Here is a 22,589-nt window from a genome sequence, read left to right as displayed (position 1 = left end):
GGCTTTGCAACGTGCCTTTGCTTGCTGCATTCCCAGAGCTGCTCACTGAAGAGATGGAGGAAGAGAACAAGGAGCATACGTGCGAGACGCTGCTGATGTGCATTGTTACTGTACTGAGTCACGGGCTCAGGAGTGGGGGTGGAGTAGGTGATGTGCTCAGGAAACCTTCCAAAGAGGTAAATTATCACTGGTGGGGGCGGAGGAGTGAGAACCATGCAGGGCTGGGATCTTCTGCTGGGGAAAATGTGTGTGCACTGCCTTGAAACACATGTGGGAACAGCAAGGAGCATGCTCGGCTTGGTGTGGCACAGGGAAACCTCTGTGGGATCACATGAAAGGGGCAGGAGTGGGGCAGCCCAAAGGGGCAGCAGTGGGGCAGCCCAAAGGAGCAGGAATGGGGCAGCCCAAAGGGACAGGAGTGGGGCAGCCCAAGAGAGCAGGAATGGGGCAGCCCAAAGGGACAGGAGTGGGGCAGCCCAAGAGAAAGGAGCAGGAGTGGGGCAGCCCAAAGGGGCAGGAGTGGGGCAGCCCAAAGGGGCAGGAGTGGGGCAGCCCAAAGGGGCAGGAGTGGGGCAGCCTAAAGGAGCAGGAATGGGGCAGCCCAAAGGAGCAGGAGTGGGGCAGCCTAAGAGAGCAGGAGTGGGGCAGCCCAAAGGGGCAGGAGTGGGGCAGCCCAAAGGGGCAGGAGTGGGGCAGCCCAAAGGAGCAGGAGTGGGGCAGCCCAAAGGGGCAGGAGTGGGGCAGCCCAAGAGAGCAGGAATGGGGCAGCCCAAAGGGGCAGGAGTGGGGCAGCCCAAAGGACCAGGAGTGGGGCAGCCCAAAGGGGCAGGAGTGGGGCAGCCCAAGAGAGCAGGAGTGGGGCAGCCCAAAGGAGCAGGAGTGGGGCAGCCCAAGAGAAGGAGCAGGAGTGGGGCAGCCCAAAGGAGCAGGAGTGGGGCAGCCCAAAGGAGCAGGAGTGGGGCAGCCCAAAGGAGCAGGAATGGGGCAACCCAAGAGAGCAGGAATGGGGCAGCCCAAAGGAGCAGGAGTGGGGCAGCCCAAAGGAGCAGGAGTGGGGCAGCCCAAAGGAGCAGGAGTGGGGCAGCCCAAAGGAGCAGGAGTGGGGCAGCCCAAAGGAGCAGGAGTGGGGCAGCTCAAAGGGGCAGGAGTGGGGCAGCCCAAGAGAAGGAGCGGGAGTGGGGCAGCCCAAAGGGGCAGGAGTGGGGCAACCCAAGAGAGCAGGAATGGGGCAGCCCAAAGGAGCAGGAGTGGGGCAGCCCAAAGGGGCAGGAGTGGGGCAGCCCAAAGGAGCAGGAGTGGGGCAGCCCAAAGGGGCAGGAGTGGGGCAGCCCAAAAGGAGCAGGAATGGGGCAACCCAAGAGAGCAGGAGTGGGGCAGCCCAAAGGGGCAGGAGTGGGGCAGCCCAAAGGAGCAGGAGTGGGGCAGCCCAAAGGAGCAGGAGTGGGGCAGCCCAAAGGGGCAGGAGTGGGGCAGCCCAAAGGGGCAGGAGTGGGGCAGCCCAAAGGGGCAGGAGTGGGGCAGCCCAAAGGGGCAGGAGTGGGGCAGCCCAAGAGAAAGGAGCAGGAGTGGGGCAGCCCAAAGGGGCAGGAGTGGGGCAGCCCAAAGGGGCAGGAGTGGGGCAGCCCAAAGGGGCAGGAGTGGGGCAGCCCAAAGGGGCAGGAGTGGGGCAGCCCAAAGGAGCAGGAGTGGGGCAGCCCAAAGGGGCAGGAGTGGGGCAGCCCAAAGGAGCAGGAATTTTGCATAAGACCCAAAGCTGCCCCTGTAGCTGCTGCTTAAATATTTGTGCCATCAATTCTTGGCTGAGAGGGTGGGCAGGCCCTGGCACAGGTTGGGCAGAGCAGCTGTGGCTGCCCCACCTCTGGGAGTGTCCCAGGCCAGGTTGGACAGGGCTTGGAGCAGCCTGGGCTGGTGGGAGGTGTCCCTGCCCATGGCAGGGGTGGGGCTGGATGGGCTTTGAGGTCCCTCAGCCCAAATGGTTCTGTGATGGTTCTGTGATCTGAGGCTCAGGCTGTCACTCCTAAAGCCACTTTGGGGCCCAGAGGAGCAGTCTTGGTCAGAGCAAAGGCTTTTTTGTTTCACCTGCAATTTTGTGGTATTTTCCAATATTTAGCCTTATTTTCAACTTACAAAGTTACATAATTCTTAATAAAAGTTGGATATTTGGGTCCTGAGTTGTCCAGCTTAGTGTTCATGTACATGGTTAGCAGCTCAAATTAACTGAATGGTGGTAAATTCCAGTAAAAGACTTTAAGGTCCACACTGATGCTCTATTGATATGGAGCAGGTAATATCAGGGTATCATTTGGATGAGCTTCAGGGAGGAGTAAGAACAAAGATCAGTGTGTGAGAAGAAGGTTTTTTTCCCCTTGTGAAAGAGAGAGAAAAGTCCAAGAACTTGGACACAGGAGGAGCAGTTCTGTAGAGATCCCATTCTGGTAGTTGATTCATTTGGCTTTTCTTTCAGCAATCTTGAATTTTAGTTTCACTTAATGGTTTGAGCTGTGAGTTACCCTTGGAAAGCATCAGCAATGGGCACTCTCAAGGGAGGGTGTGTGGGGCAGGGCACTGGGAAGGGTGATGGGACCTACTGGAGTTGTTAGTAATTAAAATATCTGTCTTGCAGGAGCCTCTCTTTGCTGCTAGAGTGATATATGATCTGTTGTTCTTCTTCATGGTCATCATTATTGTCCTCAACCTGATTTTTGGGGTGATCATTGACACTTTTGCTGATTTAAGGAGTGAAAAACAGAAGAAAGAAGAAATTTTAAAAACTACTTGCTTTATTTGTGGTAAGTGAAGACACATGTAAGAACAAGGGGTTACTGTGTTGAAGTCAGGGGTAGCTGCACATTCACAGTTAAAAAGCCCTGAAGAGTGGCTGTCCCTCCTTTCCTTCCCCAGCCAGTCCCACAGGCACTGCAGCTTGGCAGGAGCAGGAGATGAGGAATGCTCAGGGTACCATTTCCCCTCAAGTCTTTACTTTGTGCTTCTCCTCTGCCTCAAAGAATAGTTTCCTGTTGGAACAGGAGAGATTTGTATGGAGTCATTTTTTCCAGAGTGGTGCCTGTGAAGGTTTTCCCAGCAGGAGATTGGGGATGGAGGTGCCATGGTGGAGTGACACAGTCCTGCCATGTCATAGCCTGACAGCAGCAACCTGTGGAAGGTGCTGCAGAGCAAACATTGCTTTTGTTATCAGTTTGCCTAAAAACAGGAGATGTGTTGAGAAATCCAGCAAACTGGTTGTGTACAGGGCTGCTACCTTTCTTAACCAAGTTTTTCTGTTATGTATAATAAATATGAGCACTACTTGTTATACCTTCTCTTCTGCTCATTCCCTCTTTCTCCTCCATCTCTTTCTTCTCTTTCTTCTTCTTTCTCCTCCATCTCTTTCTTCTCTTTCTTCTTCTTTCTCCTTCTCTCTCTCTCTCCTTCTCTCTCTCTCTCCTTCTCTCTCTCTCTCCTTCTCTCTCTCTCTCCTTCTCTCTCTCTCTCCTTCTCTCTCTCTCTCCTTCTCTCTCTCTCTCCTTCTCTCTCTCTCTCCTTCTCTCTCTCTCTCCTTCTCTCCCTCTCTCCTTCTCTCCCTCTCTCCTTCTCTCTCTCTCTCTCTCTCTCCTTCTCTCTCTCTCTCCTTCTCTCTCTCTCTCCTTCTCTCTCTCTCTCCTTCTCTCTCTCTCTCCTTCTCTCTCTCTCTCCTTCTCTCTCTCTCTCCTTCTCTCTCTCTCTCCTTCTCTCTCTCTCCTCTCTCTCTCTCCTCTCTCTCTCTCCTTCTCCCTCTCTCCTTCTCCCTCTCTCCTTCTCCCTCTCTCCTTCTCCCTCTCTCCTTTCTCCCTCTCTCCTTTCTCCCTCTCTCCTTTCTCCCTCTCTCCTTTCTCCCTCTCTCCTTTCTCCCTCTCTCCTTTCTCCCTCTCTCCTTTCTCCCTCTCTCCTTCTCCCTGTCTCTTTCTTCTTCTTTCTCCCCCTCTCTTTCTCCCCCTCTCTTTCTCCCCCTCTCTTTCTCCCCCTCTCTTTCTCCCCCTCTCTTTCTCCCCCTCTCTTTCTCCCCCTCTCTTTCTCCCCCTCTCTTTCTCCCCCTCTCTTTCTCCCCCTCTCCTTCTCCCCCTCTCCTTCTCATCTCCTCCATCTCTTTTTCTCTTCTCTTTCTCCTTCTCTCCTTCTCTCTTTCTCCTCTCCTCTTCCTGGGCATTTCTCAGTTTATCCCTGTTATTCAGTGTCCATTCCAGAATGGTTGTGACTTGAACTAAAGTGCAGCAGCCTTTAAGAATGAGTTTTTTCCTCCGAGCTCCTTTTGCTGGTGCCCAGCTGGCAAACTCTGAGGGCTCTGTGTGTGTCCCTCTCACAGGTCTGGAGAGGGATAAGTTTGACAACAAGACAGTCACGTTTGAAGAGCACATTAAAGAGGAGCACAACATGTGGCACTACTTGTGCTTTATTGTGTTAGTGAAAGTCAAAGATTCCACAGAATATACAGGACCAGAGAGTTACGTGGCAGAAATGATCAAGGTGAGTTTGCAGTTTTGCTGTTTTTTTCTAGCTTAGACCAATCTATTGGAATATTGGGTAGATTGGGATTTTTGTTGTATTTATTTTGTAAGTGTACCTGTGGCTTGTCAGCCTCCAGAGCACTGTGTGAGCTGGAGCAGGTGACAGGGAGTGGTGACAGCCAGGTGGCCTCCCTGGTTTTCAGTCAGGTGAGGAGAGGCTGTTCTGGCTTTAGTTCAAGCTGGTGGAAGTGTCTGAAGCACAACCAACAGGTCCTGGTGTAAATACCTCCACCTGACTTGTAGGATTTGTTGTCATATGATTTGAGCCTATTATTGGAAAAAACTGCAATTAATATCTACTCAATTGAAAGGCATTTAATGAGAGAATTAAAAGCCTTCTCTCTGCCAAGCTGGAGGTTCAGAGCTCATGGAATTAGATCCAAAACCCCCATCACTAATTTGTGTGTCTCCTGGCTGGGGAGCAGAAGCTGTTTGATTTATAGCATTTCAATTAGTGATTTTTTCCAGCAGAACCCTTTTCCTGCCTTGCCTGGAGCTGCTCTGCCATGAGGCACACCCAGCTGTGAGTGGGCGAGGTCGTGTCAATCCCCCAGACTCGGGGAGGTTAAACACCTTCTTTGGGGTCACTGAAGTGCCTGTCCTACTTCTGGGCTCTGCCTCAGTAATGAGGGCTTAAAGAAATCTTGTGAGCAGTCACCTGATGGAGGATTAGCAGAGTGAGATAACCAAGTGCATCACTGCTGCTTTCCAGCCTGGCTGACTGTGCTGCTCCCTTCCTCTATTCCCCTGCAGCACACATGACTTCAAGGGGAAGCACTGCACTCCTGAAATGGTTTTGATGAGAAAAAACAATTTTGTGTTGTGTTTTTGCTTAGAAAGTATCATTTTGTGTTGTGTTTTTTCATGGAAAAGATCGTTTTTGTGTTGTGTTTTTGCTGCTGTTAAAACTAGTTTAAAAGAAGCTTCAGTGAACTGCCAATTTATTATTTCAGAATAACAGTTCAAATTAGATAAGAACCCCAAATTAGCCATTGAATGTGTTTGCATGAAATACAAAAACTGGAGATGTTCTATCAGAGTTGCTATTCATTAAGTGTCAGCAAGGGCTAATTACTGTGTGTGGATGGGGATAAGGATAAATTATGCATAGCCCAAGAGTCTCATGCAGATGCAGTTTGATGTGACCATGTGCTGCAGGTGGAGGTTTGCAGTGTGGCTGTGGCTGCTGGGATTTGGCATTTCATGAGCCAGTTCTCAGTGCAGAGCTGCCAGCAGGGTGTCCCTGAGTGCTGTGGGATGTGTGGGGTGTGGAACAGGAGGGGGGTTGGTTTGCACCTCAAGGTGGGTCATGATGTGGCTCCTGAGCGTCCAGGGCTTGGGGACTGCCCTGACTCCTTTCCTTTGGAGTCCTTTGGCAAAGCTGACTCTAAAAATCAGGAGCCATTTCTTTCCACTATCCTTGAACATTAGAAACATCCTTTTCTGCTCCAGAAGATCTGGGTGTAAAACACAATGACTCCATTTCCCTGCCAGACCTGTTTCAAGGACTTCTGTAGGAGTCAGAAATGGTTTCTTTGTTTGAGGTGTGTTTAGGGGTGACCTGGGACCTGGTTCATCTGGTACTCAAGCCTTCTGCCTTCACAGAATCCCAGACTGGTTTGGGTTGGAAGGAACCCTAAGGATCATCCCATCCCACCCAGTGCCACCCCTGCCATGGGCAGGGACACCTCCCACCAGCCCAGGGTGCTCCAAGCCCTGTCCAGCCTGGCCTGGGACACTCCCAGGGATGGGGACTCCAAAAACTCAACCTCTCTGGGCAAAGTCCCACAAATCCAGAGGGACAGGTCAAGGGAAAGCCTTAAATATGTGGATGATTCCCAGTGTTGAGGTTCCCCCATGGAGGTGATGGGATCCAGTGGGAACCTGTGTCTGGGTCATGTCTGCAGCCACCAGACTCTCCTGGAAAGCCTCCTTAGGGCATGGCTGGGCTTTAAAGGGATTTTCTTCCCATATTTCAGACTGAAGGTGGCACTGTAACATCTTGGATAGTGACAAAGATGGGGCATGGCTTTGCCATGGGCTGTCAGGTGGGACCATCCTTCAGCTGCAGTTTATTCCCATTTTTAGGAGTGGAGGGAAGGAAACACCACGTGCTCCAGATCATATCCTGTGATGGCACAACACACCTCGAGTGTTTCACCTGTGCTCTGACTCCCAACAAAATATCTTGAGAAAACTCTTGAATTTGTGCCCTATGGTAACTGAGAGGAAAAAATTAAGAAAATATAATTTAAAAATTCCCTTTGCCATTTAGTATTTGTGAGTTGTTCCAACACCTTTGAACAGTTAAAAAAAAAAAAAGATAATTCAGGACACTAAAATTATATCCACCATCAGTTTGAGTTGCACCCAGTGCTGTTTGTACAGTGCTTTAGAGATATTTTAAGCACTGTGGTATCAAAAGAATCCTGGACAATTCCATTTAAGCAGGTTGGTGAATATTCAGGAGCCTTTGAGTGATTGTGAATTTTGATGTTTTCCTTACTAAAAATATTGTGTCTAAAAAGGCAGTTTAGAGGATTCCCACTGCACTGGGCATGGCAGAGCAGGATCAGGCCCATGGTGCTCATCCTGCCCTCTGCAGGAGTCTGACCCCACATGAAAAGTCATTGTAACCTTGAAAATCAATGACTAACTACAATTCTTCAGTGAATTTTGTGTTTCTTCATGGACAGAAGCTCATTAAGTTAAAACACAGCATGTGGAATGAAATCAACAGGTACCCTTGGAAACAGAGCTGAAGGTTCAGAAGCATTTTGAGCACTTTAAGACTGACCAAAAAATCAAAATTAGAAAAAAAAAAAGCAGTGGTCTGACCTGAGCACCCTGGGCTGGTGGGAGGTGTCCCTGCCCCTGGCAGGGGTGGCACTTGATGGGCTTTATGGTCCCTTCCAACCCAACCCATTGTAGGATTCTGTAAAAGAGAATCTATAATGCACTGCCCTGACAGTGCTGATTTGGGGCTGTAAAGTGACAGCCTGGAACTCTCATCCCATAGGGCTGTCCTGGTGCCACTGTGGCTCTGTGGGGGGGCTCTGTCGGGCGGGGCTCTGTCGGGCGGGGCTCTGTCGGGCGGGGCTCTGTCGGGGGGGGCTCTGTCAGGAGGCTCTGTCGGGGGGCTCTGTCGGGGGTTTGTGACCTGGCTGCCTTGGCTGAGCCCCACGTGCCTGGGCTGGGCTGCTCTGGGCTTGTGGCTGCACGTCCAGGCTGCTCACAGGAGACTGGAATTCACTGCCAGCTTCTCCCCCTGTAAACAGGGATAATATTCCCTTTCATCAGCGAGGTGAGCGTGTGCCTGCTGTGATAGATGATGTAAGACTTGGGCTATCTTAGGAATCTGTGCTGGGAGCCCTGCAAGGGGGCTGGGGCTGATGGGGAAGCTGAGCCCGTGTCCACACCCGAGCTCTGCCCTGACTCAGCCTGCCCTGCAGTCCCTTTCCTGGGAACCTCGGGGACGTCAGGAGATGGCAGATGGGTTGGAGCAGCTCCCCTTTGCAATGCATCCACCTCCTAATACTGATTTAACAGCACTGGCAGTGCTGCGGGATGTGAGAAAACCTCTCTGAGAAGCAGAGATGCTCCTTAATTCCTGGTGTTCAGAGAGCTCTCCTGACTGCCCTTCCCATCTGGCTCCATCCCTGGAGATGGGCACTGCAGGGAGTGGGACACCAGGGCGGATCCAGGATAGAGCTCTCCTGACTGACTTCCCATCTGGCTCCATCCCTGGAGATGGGCACTGCAGGGAGTGGGACACCAGGGCGGATCCAGGATAGAGCTCTCCTGACTGACCTTCCCATCTGGCTCCATCCCTGGAGATGGGCACTGCAGGGAGTGGGACACCAGGGCGGATCCAGGATAGAGCTCTCCTGACTGACTTCCCATCTGGCTCCATCCCTGGAGATGGGCACTGCAGGGAATGGGACACCAGGGCGGATCCAGGATAGAGCTCTCCTGACTGACCTTCCCATCTGGCTCCATCCCTGGAGATGGGCACTGCAGGGAATGGGACACCAGGGCGGATCCAGGATAGAGCTCTCCTGACTGAACCTCCCATCTGGCTCCATCCCTGGAGATGGGCACTGCAGGGAATGGGACACCAGGGCGGATCCAGGATAGAGCTCTCCTGACTGAACCTCCCATCTGGCTCCATCCCTGGAGATGGGCACTGCAGGGAGTGGGACACCAGGGCAGATCCAGGAGTGTTCCTGGGGGAAGGATGCTGCTGGTGCTGCAGAGCTGGCAGCCCAGAGCCTCCTGCGATTCCCAGGAACAAAGGCCCCGATTCCTGTGGCTTTGCAGTCACCAGGGAAGATCAGGTGATGTCTGAATAACACCCTGTGTGTGGGAGTGGGGGGATCCACTTATCGCCTTGGCCAGACATTGACATCCACACCCAAATGACTAATGTGAACTCGGTGCAACTCCCTGCAGATTAGTTCATTTAAAGGGCTTATCTTCCCATCCTGTCTTGAGAATTGCTCCTGGAGTTTGTGCTCTGCCTGCAGTTGCTGTGGCAGCGTGGCCAGCACAGCTGCCACCAGGGCTTGGCAGCTGTGCCAGAGCCAGCTGTGTGCAGGCATTTGGAAGATGTAACATCCCTCCCTCTGCAGCTCGATGCACAGAAAACCACAGAGGCTCTGGGGTTTGTGTGCATTCCTCAGCTGTCTGCAGGCAGTGCACGGGCTGTCACAGCACAGACAAACATTTGCATGCCCAGCTCTGCATCCCTGAGCCCTGTGGGGGCAAGTCAGGGGGCTGGGACACAGATGTGCTTATTAAAAAGTAAAGGCCAAGTTTTTAGCACAAAGCTTACAACCAGACTCCTGCAGTTTCTCCAGGTTTTTAATCCACACAGGATCTGTGTCATTAACAGCCTTTATTCCAAAATTGAGGCAGAGGTGTAAGGGCTGCCCAAGCTCTGACATCCAGATCGAGGGTGCCAAGTAAGTCCCCAGTGTGGATTGTGGTGTCATTTGAAAAAGAACCATTTACAAATAGGAGTGATGGCACAGATACCCTTAAAGGAATTTGGAATGGCAGTGAAGGCTACAGACTTCTTGTGTGCCCTGGTTCACCTCTGTGTACAAACCTGGAGATGTAAATATGTTATTGGGCTTCTTTCCTTGTCTCTTGAGCTCTGTGCTGTAATGGAAAGTGTTTCTGGTTCCTGGTTAGAGTGTGACTGGTGCCAAGGCAGAGCCTCCTGATAAGCAAAGACAAGGTTCCATCAGTGTCAGGCTTTTGAAATTACATCCTTCCAGAAGGGCAGGTTTGACCTGAAACCTCTCCTAATGAGTTAAATATTGGCCATGACAGTCTCTGTGCTCTGAAACCCAGCAGGAGTGTGGGATTCAGCACCTGCACGAGGCTCAGGTGATGATGGCTCTGAAAGGTGACTGTCCCAGGGTCTCCATGAAATACAATCCAGCAGGAGATGGCCAGGACCAGGTTTGGGCTGCAGCACCTGTAGGAATGGCAGGGGTAGGACAGGATGCTTCAAAACTGGGCCATTTCAAAGGGGGCTTAATGATTCCAGCACTGGGGAGAGATGTGTATACATGAAATTAGAGCCTGAGAAAGTGTTAGAAATGTAGTTATGTTTGTCTGTCATTTGTGCCTGGAAATCCTGTACTTTGGGGCAAAGTCAAACAGGCAAGATTTGTCATACCAATACTTTGCAAACCAGTAGAGACCAGCCTGTGCAAATAACTCGGTTACAGATGGGGAAACTGGGGCTTTGGGGCTCCCAGTCAGTGTGAGGCTGGTGCAGACTGGGAGAGGAGGATTGAGGAGGTCAGGAGCTGAACTGGAGCCGACAGTGCTGAACCTGGTGGTATCTTCCCAACGAGCTGCATCTTGAGATACCTGGCCATAGTTAGCCAATATGATTAGAGGATTAAACAACTAATCCTGGCCGTTGCATGGAAGAGCCAAGAGGTGTGTTTGGCAGCAGGCCTGGGCTGCTGGAAACAGTGTCATGGGCACAGTCTGAGCTCTGTGTTCAGGAACAGAAGGAATTTGTTCCACCTTGGAGCTGCTCAGGGAGAAATGGTTGGTCAGCCTTATCTTCCCCAGCACTGACACAAGTTACCCAGAGAAGCTGTGGCTGTCCCATCCCTGGAAGTGTCCAAGGCCAGGTTGGACAGGGCTTGGAGCAACCTGGGCTGGTGGGAGGTGTCCCTGCCCATGGCAGGGGTAGGATGGGATGAGATGATGTTTAAGGTCTCTCCCTGGGAGTCTCTGGAAGTGTGTGAGCTGGCTGGCTGTGGTGGGCTGCAGGACACCCTCATGTGGACCAGTGCTTGGTTTTCCCTGATGGATCACCAGCTCAGCTATCCATGCTGGGAATCTTGAGCATCCCCACTGACCAGGCAGGGGTTTCCCTCTGGCTGAGCATGTGAAAGAAAAGGGCCTGGGTGGATGAAGGCAGGAGGAGAGGCTTCAGGCCAGTCCTGGGGAATGGGATGTTTGCAGGAGCTGCAGGGGTTTGGGTGGCAGGGTGGGTGCCCTGCTCTCACTCCTGGAGCAGAGCCAGCACCTGCCTGGGAGAGGGGGGAAGGTTTGTGCCTGGAAACCATGGAGGGGATGGGGAACACGAACTGCTGAGCCCGTGGGGCTGCCTGGGACCAGAGGGCTCTGTGGGGCTGTATGTGCTCAGGAGGTGCCTCAGGGTTGGGCTGAGGCTGTCCTGAGTCACCACTGTCACCACAGCTGTGACCCCTGCCATGGGCTCTGGCTGTGCCGTGGGCTCTGGGTGTGCCATGGGCTCCCTATGCTGTGGGTTCTGGGTGTGCCATGGGCTCCTTGTGCCATGGGCTCCCCATGCCAGGTGCCTTGTGCAAGAGGAGGGAGTGTCAGCCATTGTCACCAGCACTGCGTGTTCAGCCCGTGCCTGGCTCACTGTTCTGTCCTGCCCAGTTGTGCTGGTCCACTCCAAATGGGCATCCAAACACCCAGAGGAGGTTGGTGTGGAGAGGTGGCCTTGTCCTTGCAGCAGGAGTGAGGACATGGCCCTCAGGGCTGCCCAGCAGGGCCATTCCTGCAGCCCTTCAGGCTGGGAGGTGCTTGGCTCAGCTCGAGTGAGTCACCTGCAGCAGAACTCCCATGGATGAGCAGTGAGGATCATTCCATGTAGGAACATGGGCTTCCTCCTCCTTTGGGAATGGTGTCTGTCTCCCAGGATCCCTGCTCTGCACCAGTGTAAGTGGCACTTGGGTATTTAACCTGTGGCACCAGTGAAAAGGAGGTTATTGCACCATAAATCTTGTGTCATCAGCCCCTTGTTTAATGACACGGTGCATGTGAGGAGTTGAAAATACTCCGAGTGTGGAGGAGGGACAGTGTCAAGTGCTGGTGTTGATGGGGAGGGGAGAAGAGCAGCTTGATGTGGAAGAAGTGATGGTGAGCCCTTTGCAGCAGAGAGAGAACCTGATGTGGGGCTTTTTCCAGGAAGGACAGAAAAGACCCAGGAGGATTCCCATCTCACCACAAACAAATAGCTTAACTTTCTAAGTGCTTCACAGAGCTGTTTATTCTCTGTGTAGGTCTGATTTTTAACTTCACATGACAGAAACTGAAATTTGCTGCTGCCACCTTCCCCTGCTTGTGTTCAGGAAACAACTGGCCGTGGCACTCAGTGCTCTGCTCTGGGTTCCAAGGTGGGGATCGGGCACAGGTTGGACTCGGTCTTGGAGGTCTTTTCCAAGCTGAATGATGCTGTGATTCTGTAAGTGATGCTGCTGGGCAGCCTTCTGCTGGCAGCAACAGGGATTTATTTTGGAGAGCACCGAATCAGCCCTTAGCACCCCATAACTGTGAGGCACAGGGACAGCTGGAGAAAGGGAGAGCCCGGAGAGCGTTGGGGGCAGACAGCAGCAGGCGAGCCACAGTCCCTGCCATGACCAGCTGCCCGTGCCATGCCCCAGGAGCAGGACTGGTGCTCCCCTGGCACACTGGGGTTGCCTCAGAGCCTTTCTCAGAACCAACTCTTCGGCAGAAGCAGGAGGAGCCAGCGCTTCTCAGAATGAATTGCATGTGCATCACGCAGCACCGCTTCCTCTTTTCCCCCCTGCCAGGCGGGCAGGCATCACCCCCGTGTCTGAGATGGAACGAGATCGGCTCTACAGGAGGGACTTTTCCAACTTTACCTAGAAAAGAGCTAACCCGAAACCCAGCCCTTGTGGTCGGGGCCTTCCGGCAGCGGCTCCGCTCGCTCCGGCTGCTGCGGCGCAGGAGCTGTGCCAGTGCCAGGAAGGGGAGCCAGGGCACCCCGGGGTCCAGAGCCAGGGCAGCACAGCATCCAGAGCTGGGGCACCCCAGGGTCCTGAGCTGAGGCACCCCGGGGTCCAGAGCCAGGGCAGCACAGCGTCCAGAGCTGGGGCACCACAGCGTCCAGAGCTGGGGCACCACAGGGTCCAGAGCTGGGGCACCACGGAGTCCAGAGTTGGGGCACCCCAGGGTCCTGAGCTGGGGCACCCCGGGGTCCAGAGCCAGGGCAGCGCGGGGTCCAGAGCTGGGGCACCCTGGGGTCCTGGAGCCAGGCCAGCCCAGGGTCCAGAGCCAGGGCAGTGCGGGGTCCAGAGCTGGGGCACCGCGGAGTCCAGAGCTGGGGCACCTTGGGGTCCTGGAGCCAGGCCAGCCCAGGGTCCAGAGCCAGGGCAGTGCGGGGTCCAGAGCTGGGGCACCGCGGGGTCCAGAGCTGGGGCACTGCGGAGTCCAGAGCCAGGGCACCTTGGGGTCCTAGAGCCAGGCCAGCCCAGGGTCCAGAGCCAGGGCAGCACAGCATCCAGAGTTGGGGCACCCCAGGATCCAGAGCCCAGAGTTTTGGTTTTAATCTTTGACCACTGGCATGAGAACTAGAGAGGTGCTTTGTTGTTTTTTTCAAATCAAAGCCAAGATTTCCTGACTTGGAAGAGCTGGCGCTTTCAGAAACCCAGAGAGCCTGAACCATGTGAGGAGCCTGCAGGAGCTGTGGGTGCTGCTTTGATTTCAGCAGCCAAGACTGCCCAGCACCTTCTGGGCCTCTGCAGCAGCTCCAGCATTGGCTTATATTGCAAAGTACCACAGGAGTGTTGAGGTATTTGATAATAAAACATTGCAGGTGGGGAAAGTTGGTGCTTCCCTCATCCCCTTCATCCTTCTCGGGATGGGGCCTGGGAGTGCTCTGGGGCTGGCCTTGGAAAGCTCACCTTTTGGGGAACAAAGGAAATAATAGTATTTCTAGAGCAAGTAAGGAGCTTCAGGGCTCTTGTGTCTGCCTAGAATAGAAACCTCAGGACATGGGCCTGAGGGTCCAGACAAACCTGCAAATACAAATTACATTTTAGTCTAATTTGTCTTGTCCTTGAAAACCTCGAGCCTGGAGGAACACAGGGCTGGGAACAGCAGTGGGTTTAGTTTGTTTTCCCTGGATGGGGAGCTGCTGGACCCAAGCACAAGTGCTGAGCTGCCCTTTCCTCCTTAATGAGGGTTTTCCTACAGCTGGAAGAACACAGTGAAATGTTGCCTGTTCCTCCTATTAAACCTTAATTGTGGGACTGGCATTCCCTAAAGTCCAAAATATTTTGGCACTTGTCTTGATACAGGCATATTTTTTTGTACATAGATTTTTTTCTTTTATTAGCAGAAACCATCTGCCCTGTAAACAGAGATCAGGAGCAAACAGCCTTCCTGACAGTTCTGCATCACGTGGGGATGCTGTGGTGCCTGCATGGGAAAGGGCCTGCTTTCTGCCTTCTCATCCCAGCTAAAGGAAACTCCAGGCACATCAGAAGCAGCTAATTTAGGCTGATAAGTCTTGGCATCGCATCTGAATTGCAGAGAGGATGTGACTGTAGCTCTGTAGAGGTGCACAGCCCTGCTTTTAAGCAGGGTGGATGCTCCTGGGAATGGGGAAGCACTGAGGTGGGGGGAGCAGGCTCTTGCTGGGGGTTTAGGCTGGGAATGGCAAACAGTCAGAGAGTTTGCAGTGCTCCCAAAATAAGCTGAGTGCAGTGAAGAGCCTGAGCAGCAACTTGGTCCCCGTTGCTCTGCGAGGCGATGGGTGAGCAGCATCCCATGGCGTTACCGCAGTTGCCCGTCGGTGTCTCTGCTTTGCTCCAAGCCCTGCCAGCTGTTGCAGTGTCACCTGTGAGGGCACACACAGCCTTATCCCAGCCAGCCCCACTTCAGCTTCCATTTCAGAGCATACCTCCAGCGTGGGAGGAGAACCAGACTAGATGGGAAACCAGTTTGCTGTTGCACTGTAAGGTGTCAGGACGCTGTGTGCACCCCTCCTCCTCTTTTGTGGCTTTCTGTTCCGCTCCTGCTTTTATTTTTAACATCTCTGGCATGTACATGAGTGCATGTGGGAGCCTCTGTTCCTGCCCATCACACTGAGTGCATGTGTGACCCTCTGTACATGCCCATCATGCTGAGTGCATGTGGGAGCCTTTGTATGGGAGCCTCTGTACATGCCCATCACACCGAGTGCATGTGGGAGCCTCTGTACATGCCCATCACAGAGTGCATGTGTGAGCCCCTGTACATGCCCATCACACCGAGTGCATGTGGGAGCCTCTGTACATGCCCATCACAGTGAGTGCATGTGGGAGCCTTTGTATGGGAGCCTCTGTACATGCCCATCACAGAGTGCATGTGGGAGCCTTTGTATGGGAGCCTCTGTACATGCCCATCACAGAGTGCATGTGGGAGCCTCTGTACATGCCCATCACACCCAGTGCATGTGGGAGCCTCTGTACATGCCCATCACACAGAGTGCATGTGTGACCCTCTGTACTTGCCCATCGTGCTGAGTGCATGTGTGAGCCTCTGTACATGCCCATCACACCAGTGCATGTGTGAGCCTCTGTACATGCCCATCGTGCTGAGTGCATGTGTGAGCCTCTGTACATGCCCATCGTGCTGAGTGCATGTGTGAGCCTCTGTACATGCCCATCACACTGAGTGCATGTGTGAGCCTTTGTATGGGAGCCTCTGTACATGCCCATCACACCCAGTGCATGTGGGAGCCTCTGTTCCTGCCCATCACAGAGTGCATGTGGGAGCCTCTGTACATGCCCATCACAGAGTGCATGTGGGAGCCTCTGTACATGCCCATCGTGCTGAGTGTGTGTCCACTGACATTCCTGACTGTGACTAAACATGGAATGTTAGAGAATCTGTGTGGCTGAACGAAAACTTTACCATGGTCAGTGCATTGTAACATACCTGTCCCATCTTATAGGCTGAACTAGTCAGAATATGATTTTCTTTAAAAGGGAAGTACTACAAACATGGAAGTATTTCCAGGAAGACCATAATTTCTTTCATCAGAAAGCACAGCCAAGCTTTGCTTGACCAAAAAAGCACACCAGCTTTATCAGCAGCAAATGTTCCACAAACACAAGTTAAAGGATTGCAAGATGGCAGTAGATTTCTAGTTTGTCCAGACATGCAATCTGGGCTGTTTGGTGTCCAGAGTTAGTGTATTTATAGTGAGGTGTGTGTGGAGGGGAGAGGGCCAGGGAGCAGAAGCTGGTGCAGAGCAGCCCTGATTCCCTCAGCTGCCACTGCAATGCCTTGTTGCCTCGAGCAGGCGATTTTGCAAACTTTCCAGTAAGATGCAAATGCAGATAAAACAGATGACTGCAGAGCTGCTGCATCCGAGGAATGGCCCTGTGTGCCATCAGAGCTCTGTCTGTGCCCAGCCCTGCGTGCAGGGCTTCATCTGGCAAACTCTAACTGTGACCTGCTGTGTGATTCCCAGGAGAGAAACCTCGACTGGTTCCCGCGGATGAGAGCCATGTCCCTGGTGAGCAGTGACTCGGAAGGGGAGCAGAACGAGCTGAGGAACTTGCAGGAGAAGTTGGAGTCCACCATGAAGCTCGTGACCAACCTCTCTGGCCAGCTGTCAGAGCTGAAAGATCAGGTAAGGGAGTGGATGAGTGGCCTCATGTCCCTGTGGGTAGGACACAGCTCCTGCCAGCCTCTCACACCCAGGGGTGTCTCACAGCTCCAGAGTTTCTGCAAACCCCAGGGACAACTCTTCTGAAGTAACTTAGGAAAGAAGTGAACAAACCAGATGTCCCTCCCGAGCCCCGTGCCCCGGCTGACCTGCCTGGGGCTGACCCAACCAGCGTGTTCCTAAGTGGGCACCTCCAGAAAGGGAAAACCTGCATTGAAAAAATTACAACTAATTAACTTCAGTCAGTCCTGGCTGGGGCAGGGAGCCTGTGTTGTGTGTTATTGTTGTTGTTTCGGGTTTTAACCCGAAGCCCCTGTCAGTCAGAGGGTGTGATACTGATACAAGGGCTGTCTGTGTCACTGCGCGGACCTCAAAACCCACCGAGAAACTGGAGAAGTGCCCCAGTGGTTATTGCTGCTGGTCCCTCGGTGCTGTGGCTGTGCTGGCACTGCAGATGTGACCTGGCTGTGCCACACTCCCACCTGCAGCACAGACAGCCCCGTGGGATGGTTTGCACTGCACCGTGTGCTCGAGTGTGACACTGAGTGCTCCACAGACCTCAGGGGATGTTTTTGGTACAGCAGGTTTTCTGCAGCAGGGAGTTGAGGACTTGTGTGACTCCTGGCTTGGCTTGAGGGCATCATGGGGCTGGTTCCCATCCTAACCCCAGCAATGGCTTGGTCAGAGCCACAGAGGCAGCAGGGCTGCAGCTTGTGTTGTGTCCATAGGGACAGCCTAACAGGGAGGAACAGGGAAAATGCTGCTGCCTGTGCTGGCAGGAGTTCTTTGTGGTGGCTGCTTATCTCTATGCATTAATAACCCAAGCCAGATGGATCAATTAGCTAAATTTATATAAGTATCAGCACTGGATAAGATTAATTGCTGACTTGCACCAGGGGCAGACGATGGAGCTGTGCAGGGAGGGAAGGCCCAGCAGCTTTGGGGCGTTATCTCCTCAGTCGTGCCCTGCCTGCCCTGGCACAGCTCTAATCCCATCCCTGCTTCCCACCTCTGCTGGGGCTGGCTGGCTGCTCCATGAGCCAGTTATCTTTGGGGAGACGTGAGTCTCCAAGCCAGTCTGGACAGATCCCGACTCGCTGCCTTCCGATCACGCTCTGCAGTTTGGATGGAGCCGGGCCCTGTTCCCGAACACCCCGTGGAGCACAAGGAAGGGATTACCATGTGGGACTGGGAGCAGACAGCCTCGCTGCTCTGGGCTGTAATTAGTTCTCAGGCACTGTGCCACGGAGCCCCTTGCTCCACTTGGTCTGAGCATGGAGGGCAGAGGCAGTTGCTCTTTTGTCTGGGCTTTAATACTTGCCGGGCAGCGGTTTTGCTGTTTTGCCTGGAAACAATTATCTTGAAACATGTGTCTTGTGTCTCCCTGCTGAAGGGTCTGACTCAAAGTGGTCTGCAGTCACCAGGAGTCTTTCCACCGGCCACAGCCAGCGCTGGCTCACGACACATTTATTTCTGAAGCTTCCAGCCCTCTTGGCTGACCAAGCACTAAAACCCCTTCTCGCTCTTTGTGAAAATAAGAATGAAGGGTTTAGCTTTTAGAGAGCTATTTGACTGTAAAAGCAAGAGAGGAAACCAGGTTCATTAATGTGGTGATAGCTTTTAGGAATTCCCCTAAGTACCATTATTGAGAGCCCTGCTGAAGATGCAGGATGCTCCAATTATGTGCCAAAGCCAGTATATCCCTCCTCCTGATCAGGAACTGTCTCCAGGAAAAGGAACTAACTCAGGGAACTTTTATTTGTCTTTATTTTCTTGTAATTAAGTAAAGGGAAAACCTTTCATTCATTTCTTCTTCAAGCTTGTTAGGTTTTGGAGACTGTAATTGCTGGAACCTGAGTTCCAGCCCGCCTGCCTTCCCAAGGTGCAGCCAGAGCCATTAAACTCCTGATCACTTTAATTCTGTGCGAAAAGATTACCCCATAACTGTGTGCAGCAGCTGGGGATTAGATGTAATCACCCCAAAATGCTCCCCAGCACCTGCTCTGGTGGCAGAAGGTGTGAGGCAGTGCTGCTCACACCGACCCTGGCTGGGGAATTAACACTAAAATTGCATTTCTCACTCTTATTTATGTTTGCTTGCTTTATTCTTCCCTTTTTCAAAAGCCACATCTTCTACAAACAACTGTGTCAGGGTCCCTTTTCTACATAGCATGAAAAATGCCTATTTCAGTCCCTTTCCATTATTCCCTTTTCCTTTCCATTTTTATTCCCTGCATCCTCTCAGTCAGTTTACTGGTGGTGCAAAATGGTGACTCTTGGTCTGCTCAGTGAAACTAATTAATGTAAATGGGCATTTTTAAACCCAAGTCCTCGTGGCCTCTCTGCATTCCCACTCATGGGTTACCTTAGAAATGGTTGAAGGTCCCAGCAGGTTCAGCAGGAGTAACTGTGTGTGTGTCCAGAGAACCATGGGAAGGTCCCTCTCCTCCTGTTCCCCATGAAGCATTAGAAGCCTTTTGTGGACAGAGAACTGCAGGGTTGTGGTGCAGAGGAGCAGGAGGTGCGACCTGGCCCCGAGAGGCTGCAATCATCCTCCTGGAAGGGGCACATCCCGGCTCTGCCTCCCCTTGGATCTGCCAGAGAGCAAGGGGCTGGGCTGGGCTCAACTTTAATTATAGTTTCAAGCAAAATTATGGTATTTCAGCCCTTTCCCTGGTGGTTAAATGAGTGTCATTGGACACAGAGTGAGAGCTGTGGGATGCACAGCATTGCCTGGCCTGTGGCACATGGAGGAACCTCTTGGAGGTTGCCTGTTTGGGCCAATTCCATTCCCCACAATGAGCTCCAGACCCGAGGTCAGCCACCAGCCACTACCCCAGCATGCCAGGATACCCTGCACCACATGGGAACTGTCCATCATCACTGAAACTGGGGATTTTAGACTCAGTCTAGTGGTTTAGTGGTGGTGGTTGGACTGGAGGATCTTAAAGGTCTTTTCCCACCTTAAAGATTCCGTGATTCTAAGTGTGTTACAAATGAACCAATCGTGCTCAGACCGTGTCCTTTCTCCTGGAGTTACTGCCACAAGCAGTGACACTGATTTGTAATTAAATATCATAAAACTGAAAAACTAGATGGTGGATGTAGATGTTGCAGGAAAAGCACTGCTGGGCACCCCCAGCCCGAGGGGAGGAGTGGCAGGAATGGGACGTGAGTGTGGCCGTTCCCACTGCCTCGATTGCCCCATGGGTCACATGCCATGGGGTGCCAGGGCTCTGGGGGAGCCCAGATGCCCTGGGTGGTCCAGGGGCAGTGCCCCCCTCCCACCCTGCTGCACCCCACCCCACCACACCCCACTCCACGTAGAGGCTGCCCCGAAGCTGTGCAGTGATCCAGCTGTTCACTCCAGAGCTCCTGCCCACACTGGAGCTGCTCCTTACGGGGCCTGTCGGCTTATGTAAGTTGTCAGAAGTGTCCCAAACTTTTAAAAAACCAGAGTGGAGCACTGGATTGTGGCTGTTTCTCAGTATCAGTAATAACAAACCCGATCCATTTTCTGTTCATGGTTGCACTAATCAGAGGAATGTTGTTTCATCCGCTGGGAAGCAGCAGTGCAGGTGGGGCTGTGTGGCAGTGAGGTGGTTAAGCCCTGCCTTGGCTTTTGGCAGAGGGGAGGGATGTTGGCTGGCTCCGGATGAGACCGGGAGCACTCGAGTCTATTCCAGCAAAGGCAAGGGTATTCCCAGCCTGACTGCAGGGCTCGCCCCTTTTTCCGCCCTCTCGTCTCGTCTGCTGGAGCGGTTACAAGGAATGTCTAACGGGGGAGGCTTCTGCAGGCTGCTCTCCACGCTCATTCCCGCTGGCTGCCGGGCTGTCCTGGGCAATTCCCTCACTCAGCAGTGGCCAGGGCCAGGCTGAGGGGGGCCAGGGTGGGTGCTGGAGCTGCTCCTGCTCCGGTAGCGCCTGGCACGGCGCTGCCTGGGGACAGTGGGCACCAACCCGAGCTGAGGGGCAGGAAGCGCCGGTGCCTAACGAGCAAACTGGTTGGTTTTGCAGATGACGGAGCAGAGGAAGCAGAAGCAGCGCATCGGCCTCCTGGGCCACCCCCCGCCCATGAATGTGAACCTGCAGCAGCAGCAGCAGCAGCAGCAGGCGGCGTGAGCCGGGGAAACCGGCCCCTCCTGACACCCCACACCATCCCCAGCCCGCACCAGGCTGCTCCCTGTACCTTCTGTGCATCCTGTACATACCCTGGTTTTATACTGTGTGTATATGACTGCTGCCCTATCGAGTTTGGGATTGTAAGTAGAACTGTTGGCACGGGACAGAGGTTAAACTTTGTGCCAAAACTATCAAAATTGCCTTTTCCTTGGAAGGACTAAAGAGAGCACCTGAATTGCACTTGAAAAGATTATTTGACTATGTGACATGTATTTTCTATTTAAAAAAGAATAGAATAGCTAGTATTTATGTTTTTATACAATTGTGCAATATGAATTATGCAATCACAATATATTTGGAACTCCTGAATGTCCTAAAGGGAGTGCACATCTTTGGATCTGGTGTGTTAGTACAATGTAATAAATGGTATAAAATTACAGATGTAAATGAGGCTGCTGCAAAATTGTGTAACTGGTGATTTTTCATACCCTTGGACATTTTTGTACCATGTGTGTAAATATCTTGCAATGCCATATCTGTTGCCTCTTCCTCCCAGAGATAACTCTGGGACTCCGTGAGTTTTGTTCAATTGGTACCAGATAAAGCAAAACATTATTTTGAAGCTTCCAAATGAGGAAAGCAGGAGGTATTTTTCAAGAGACTTCTTTAGAGTACTGAGGCCAGAAGAGCTCAGACACCGGGTTTTTTAAATGCTAAGATTTCTTAAAGGGAACTTTTTATGCAAAATGAAGTTTGGGATGAGGATGCACTGCTGGCGAGTCGGTGCAGTCTCCCAGAACCGATCCCGAGGCTGTCCAGGCTTTGCATTCTCAGTGTGTAGGATCCTTTCCTTCTATTTTTTCATTAGAGACCTACGTGCCTGCTAAAGCTTTAGCAAACAGGCCTTGCACCGACTGAAACGTGTCCTGTAGCTGAGCACTGATGTGTGTAATGCTTGTGTGAGAGCCACTGGTTTGAGGCTGGTCTGCCCACCCCTTCCTCTCCCTTTCCCTCTCCATTCAGTCACTTTCTTTGGTTTCTGATTCTCCAGAGTGTGAAAGGAAACTTGTCGGGTTGTTTTTGGTTTTTTTCTCCGATCTGTTGCATAGTTTTATACATGGACCTCATTTTACAGAAGCTGACTTCTCTGCAATACTGTCTACAAAAAAAGAAAGAAAAAAAGCTACAGACAGAGCTATGAAAATTTGTAAATGCATAAATATAGGTATTTAAATAAATGATGCAAAATACTCTACAGTGCGAGGCTGCTGGTGGTTTGTGTCCCCCGAGGTGTGTGGCGGTTGCTGTCGCGCTTCCCACGCGTCCCGAGAGCCTGGCAGGTAAGGGTGGGCCTTTCCCAGAGCCCAGAGGGGCAGAGACTGGTTTTTTGAAAACCAGAGTGAGTCCTTCCTCCTCCAGCAGTGCCCAGCAATCCTCACCTGTGGTTACCCCAGTTTGGGATACTTCGCACTGGTAGTTCAGGCTTGGGGTCCTCAGACTGGAGTCTGTGAGAGTTAAGAAAACCCTCCAGCTCCAAGTGTCCTGTGCACAGGAGCCTTGCTGATTATGTGTATTTAATTAAGATGTAGCAGGAACTACCTGATACAATTAATCATCTTTAATCTGGTAAGTGCACACAACTGTCTGAGGTGGGTGCGTGTCCCTACCAAGAGTCATCAGGAAACTTCAGCGTGAGGGCAGCCAAGGAGGAGGGAGGGAGGGAGGGAGGGCAGCCTGACCAGCAGTCTCTGAGCCAGAGATTTATCAGCAAGATTGTGACTTCTTAATCACGTGTATTTCCATCTATATCTCCCGGTAAGTCTGCCTTCCTCCCCTCTGCAGCAAGGTGTATGCAGAGGGAGCGTGACGGATGCAGCTGCCACCGGGGTTGTGCAATGGAGGAACAGGATTTCATTTTCCCTGAGCAGCAGAGACGTGTCTGACTCACTTCCCTTCCTGCC

The 22,589-nt window shown here is 52.5% G+C and overlaps 1 protein-coding gene across 6 annotated transcripts in view; it reads left to right on the top strand.

The window, feature by feature from the left end:
• Positions 1–21,883, top strand: part of ITPR1 (inositol 1,4,5-trisphosphate receptor type 1) — a 182,875-nt gene extending 160,992 nt beyond the window's left edge. For all 6 annotated transcript variants that reach the window (XM_071550192.1, XM_071550193.1, XM_071550191.1 and 3 more), the window contains 5 exons: positions 37–176; positions 2,624–2,789; positions 4,340–4,500; positions 16,309–16,470; positions 20,524–21,883. In XM_071550192.1, coding sequence (XP_071406293.1) covers positions 37–176; positions 2,624–2,789; positions 4,340–4,500; positions 16,309–16,470; positions 20,524–20,628 — 734 coding nt within the window. In that variant the 3' untranslated portion in view covers positions 20,629–21,883. The remainder of the gene's footprint in view (positions 1–36; positions 177–2,623; positions 2,790–4,339; positions 4,501–16,308; positions 16,471–20,523) is intronic.
• Positions 21,884–22,589: the final 706 nt, after the last annotated feature.

The sequence above is a fragment of the Pithys albifrons genome, chromosome 3, assembly GCF_047495875.1.
Source record: "Pithys albifrons albifrons isolate INPA30051 chromosome 3, PitAlb_v1, whole genome shotgun sequence".
NCBI classification, from domain to species: Eukaryota; Metazoa; Chordata; class Aves; order Passeriformes; family Thamnophilidae; genus Pithys; species Pithys albifrons.
Note: the sequence above shows the minus strand (reverse complement) of the source record. Positions and strands in the feature narration are given on the sequence as shown.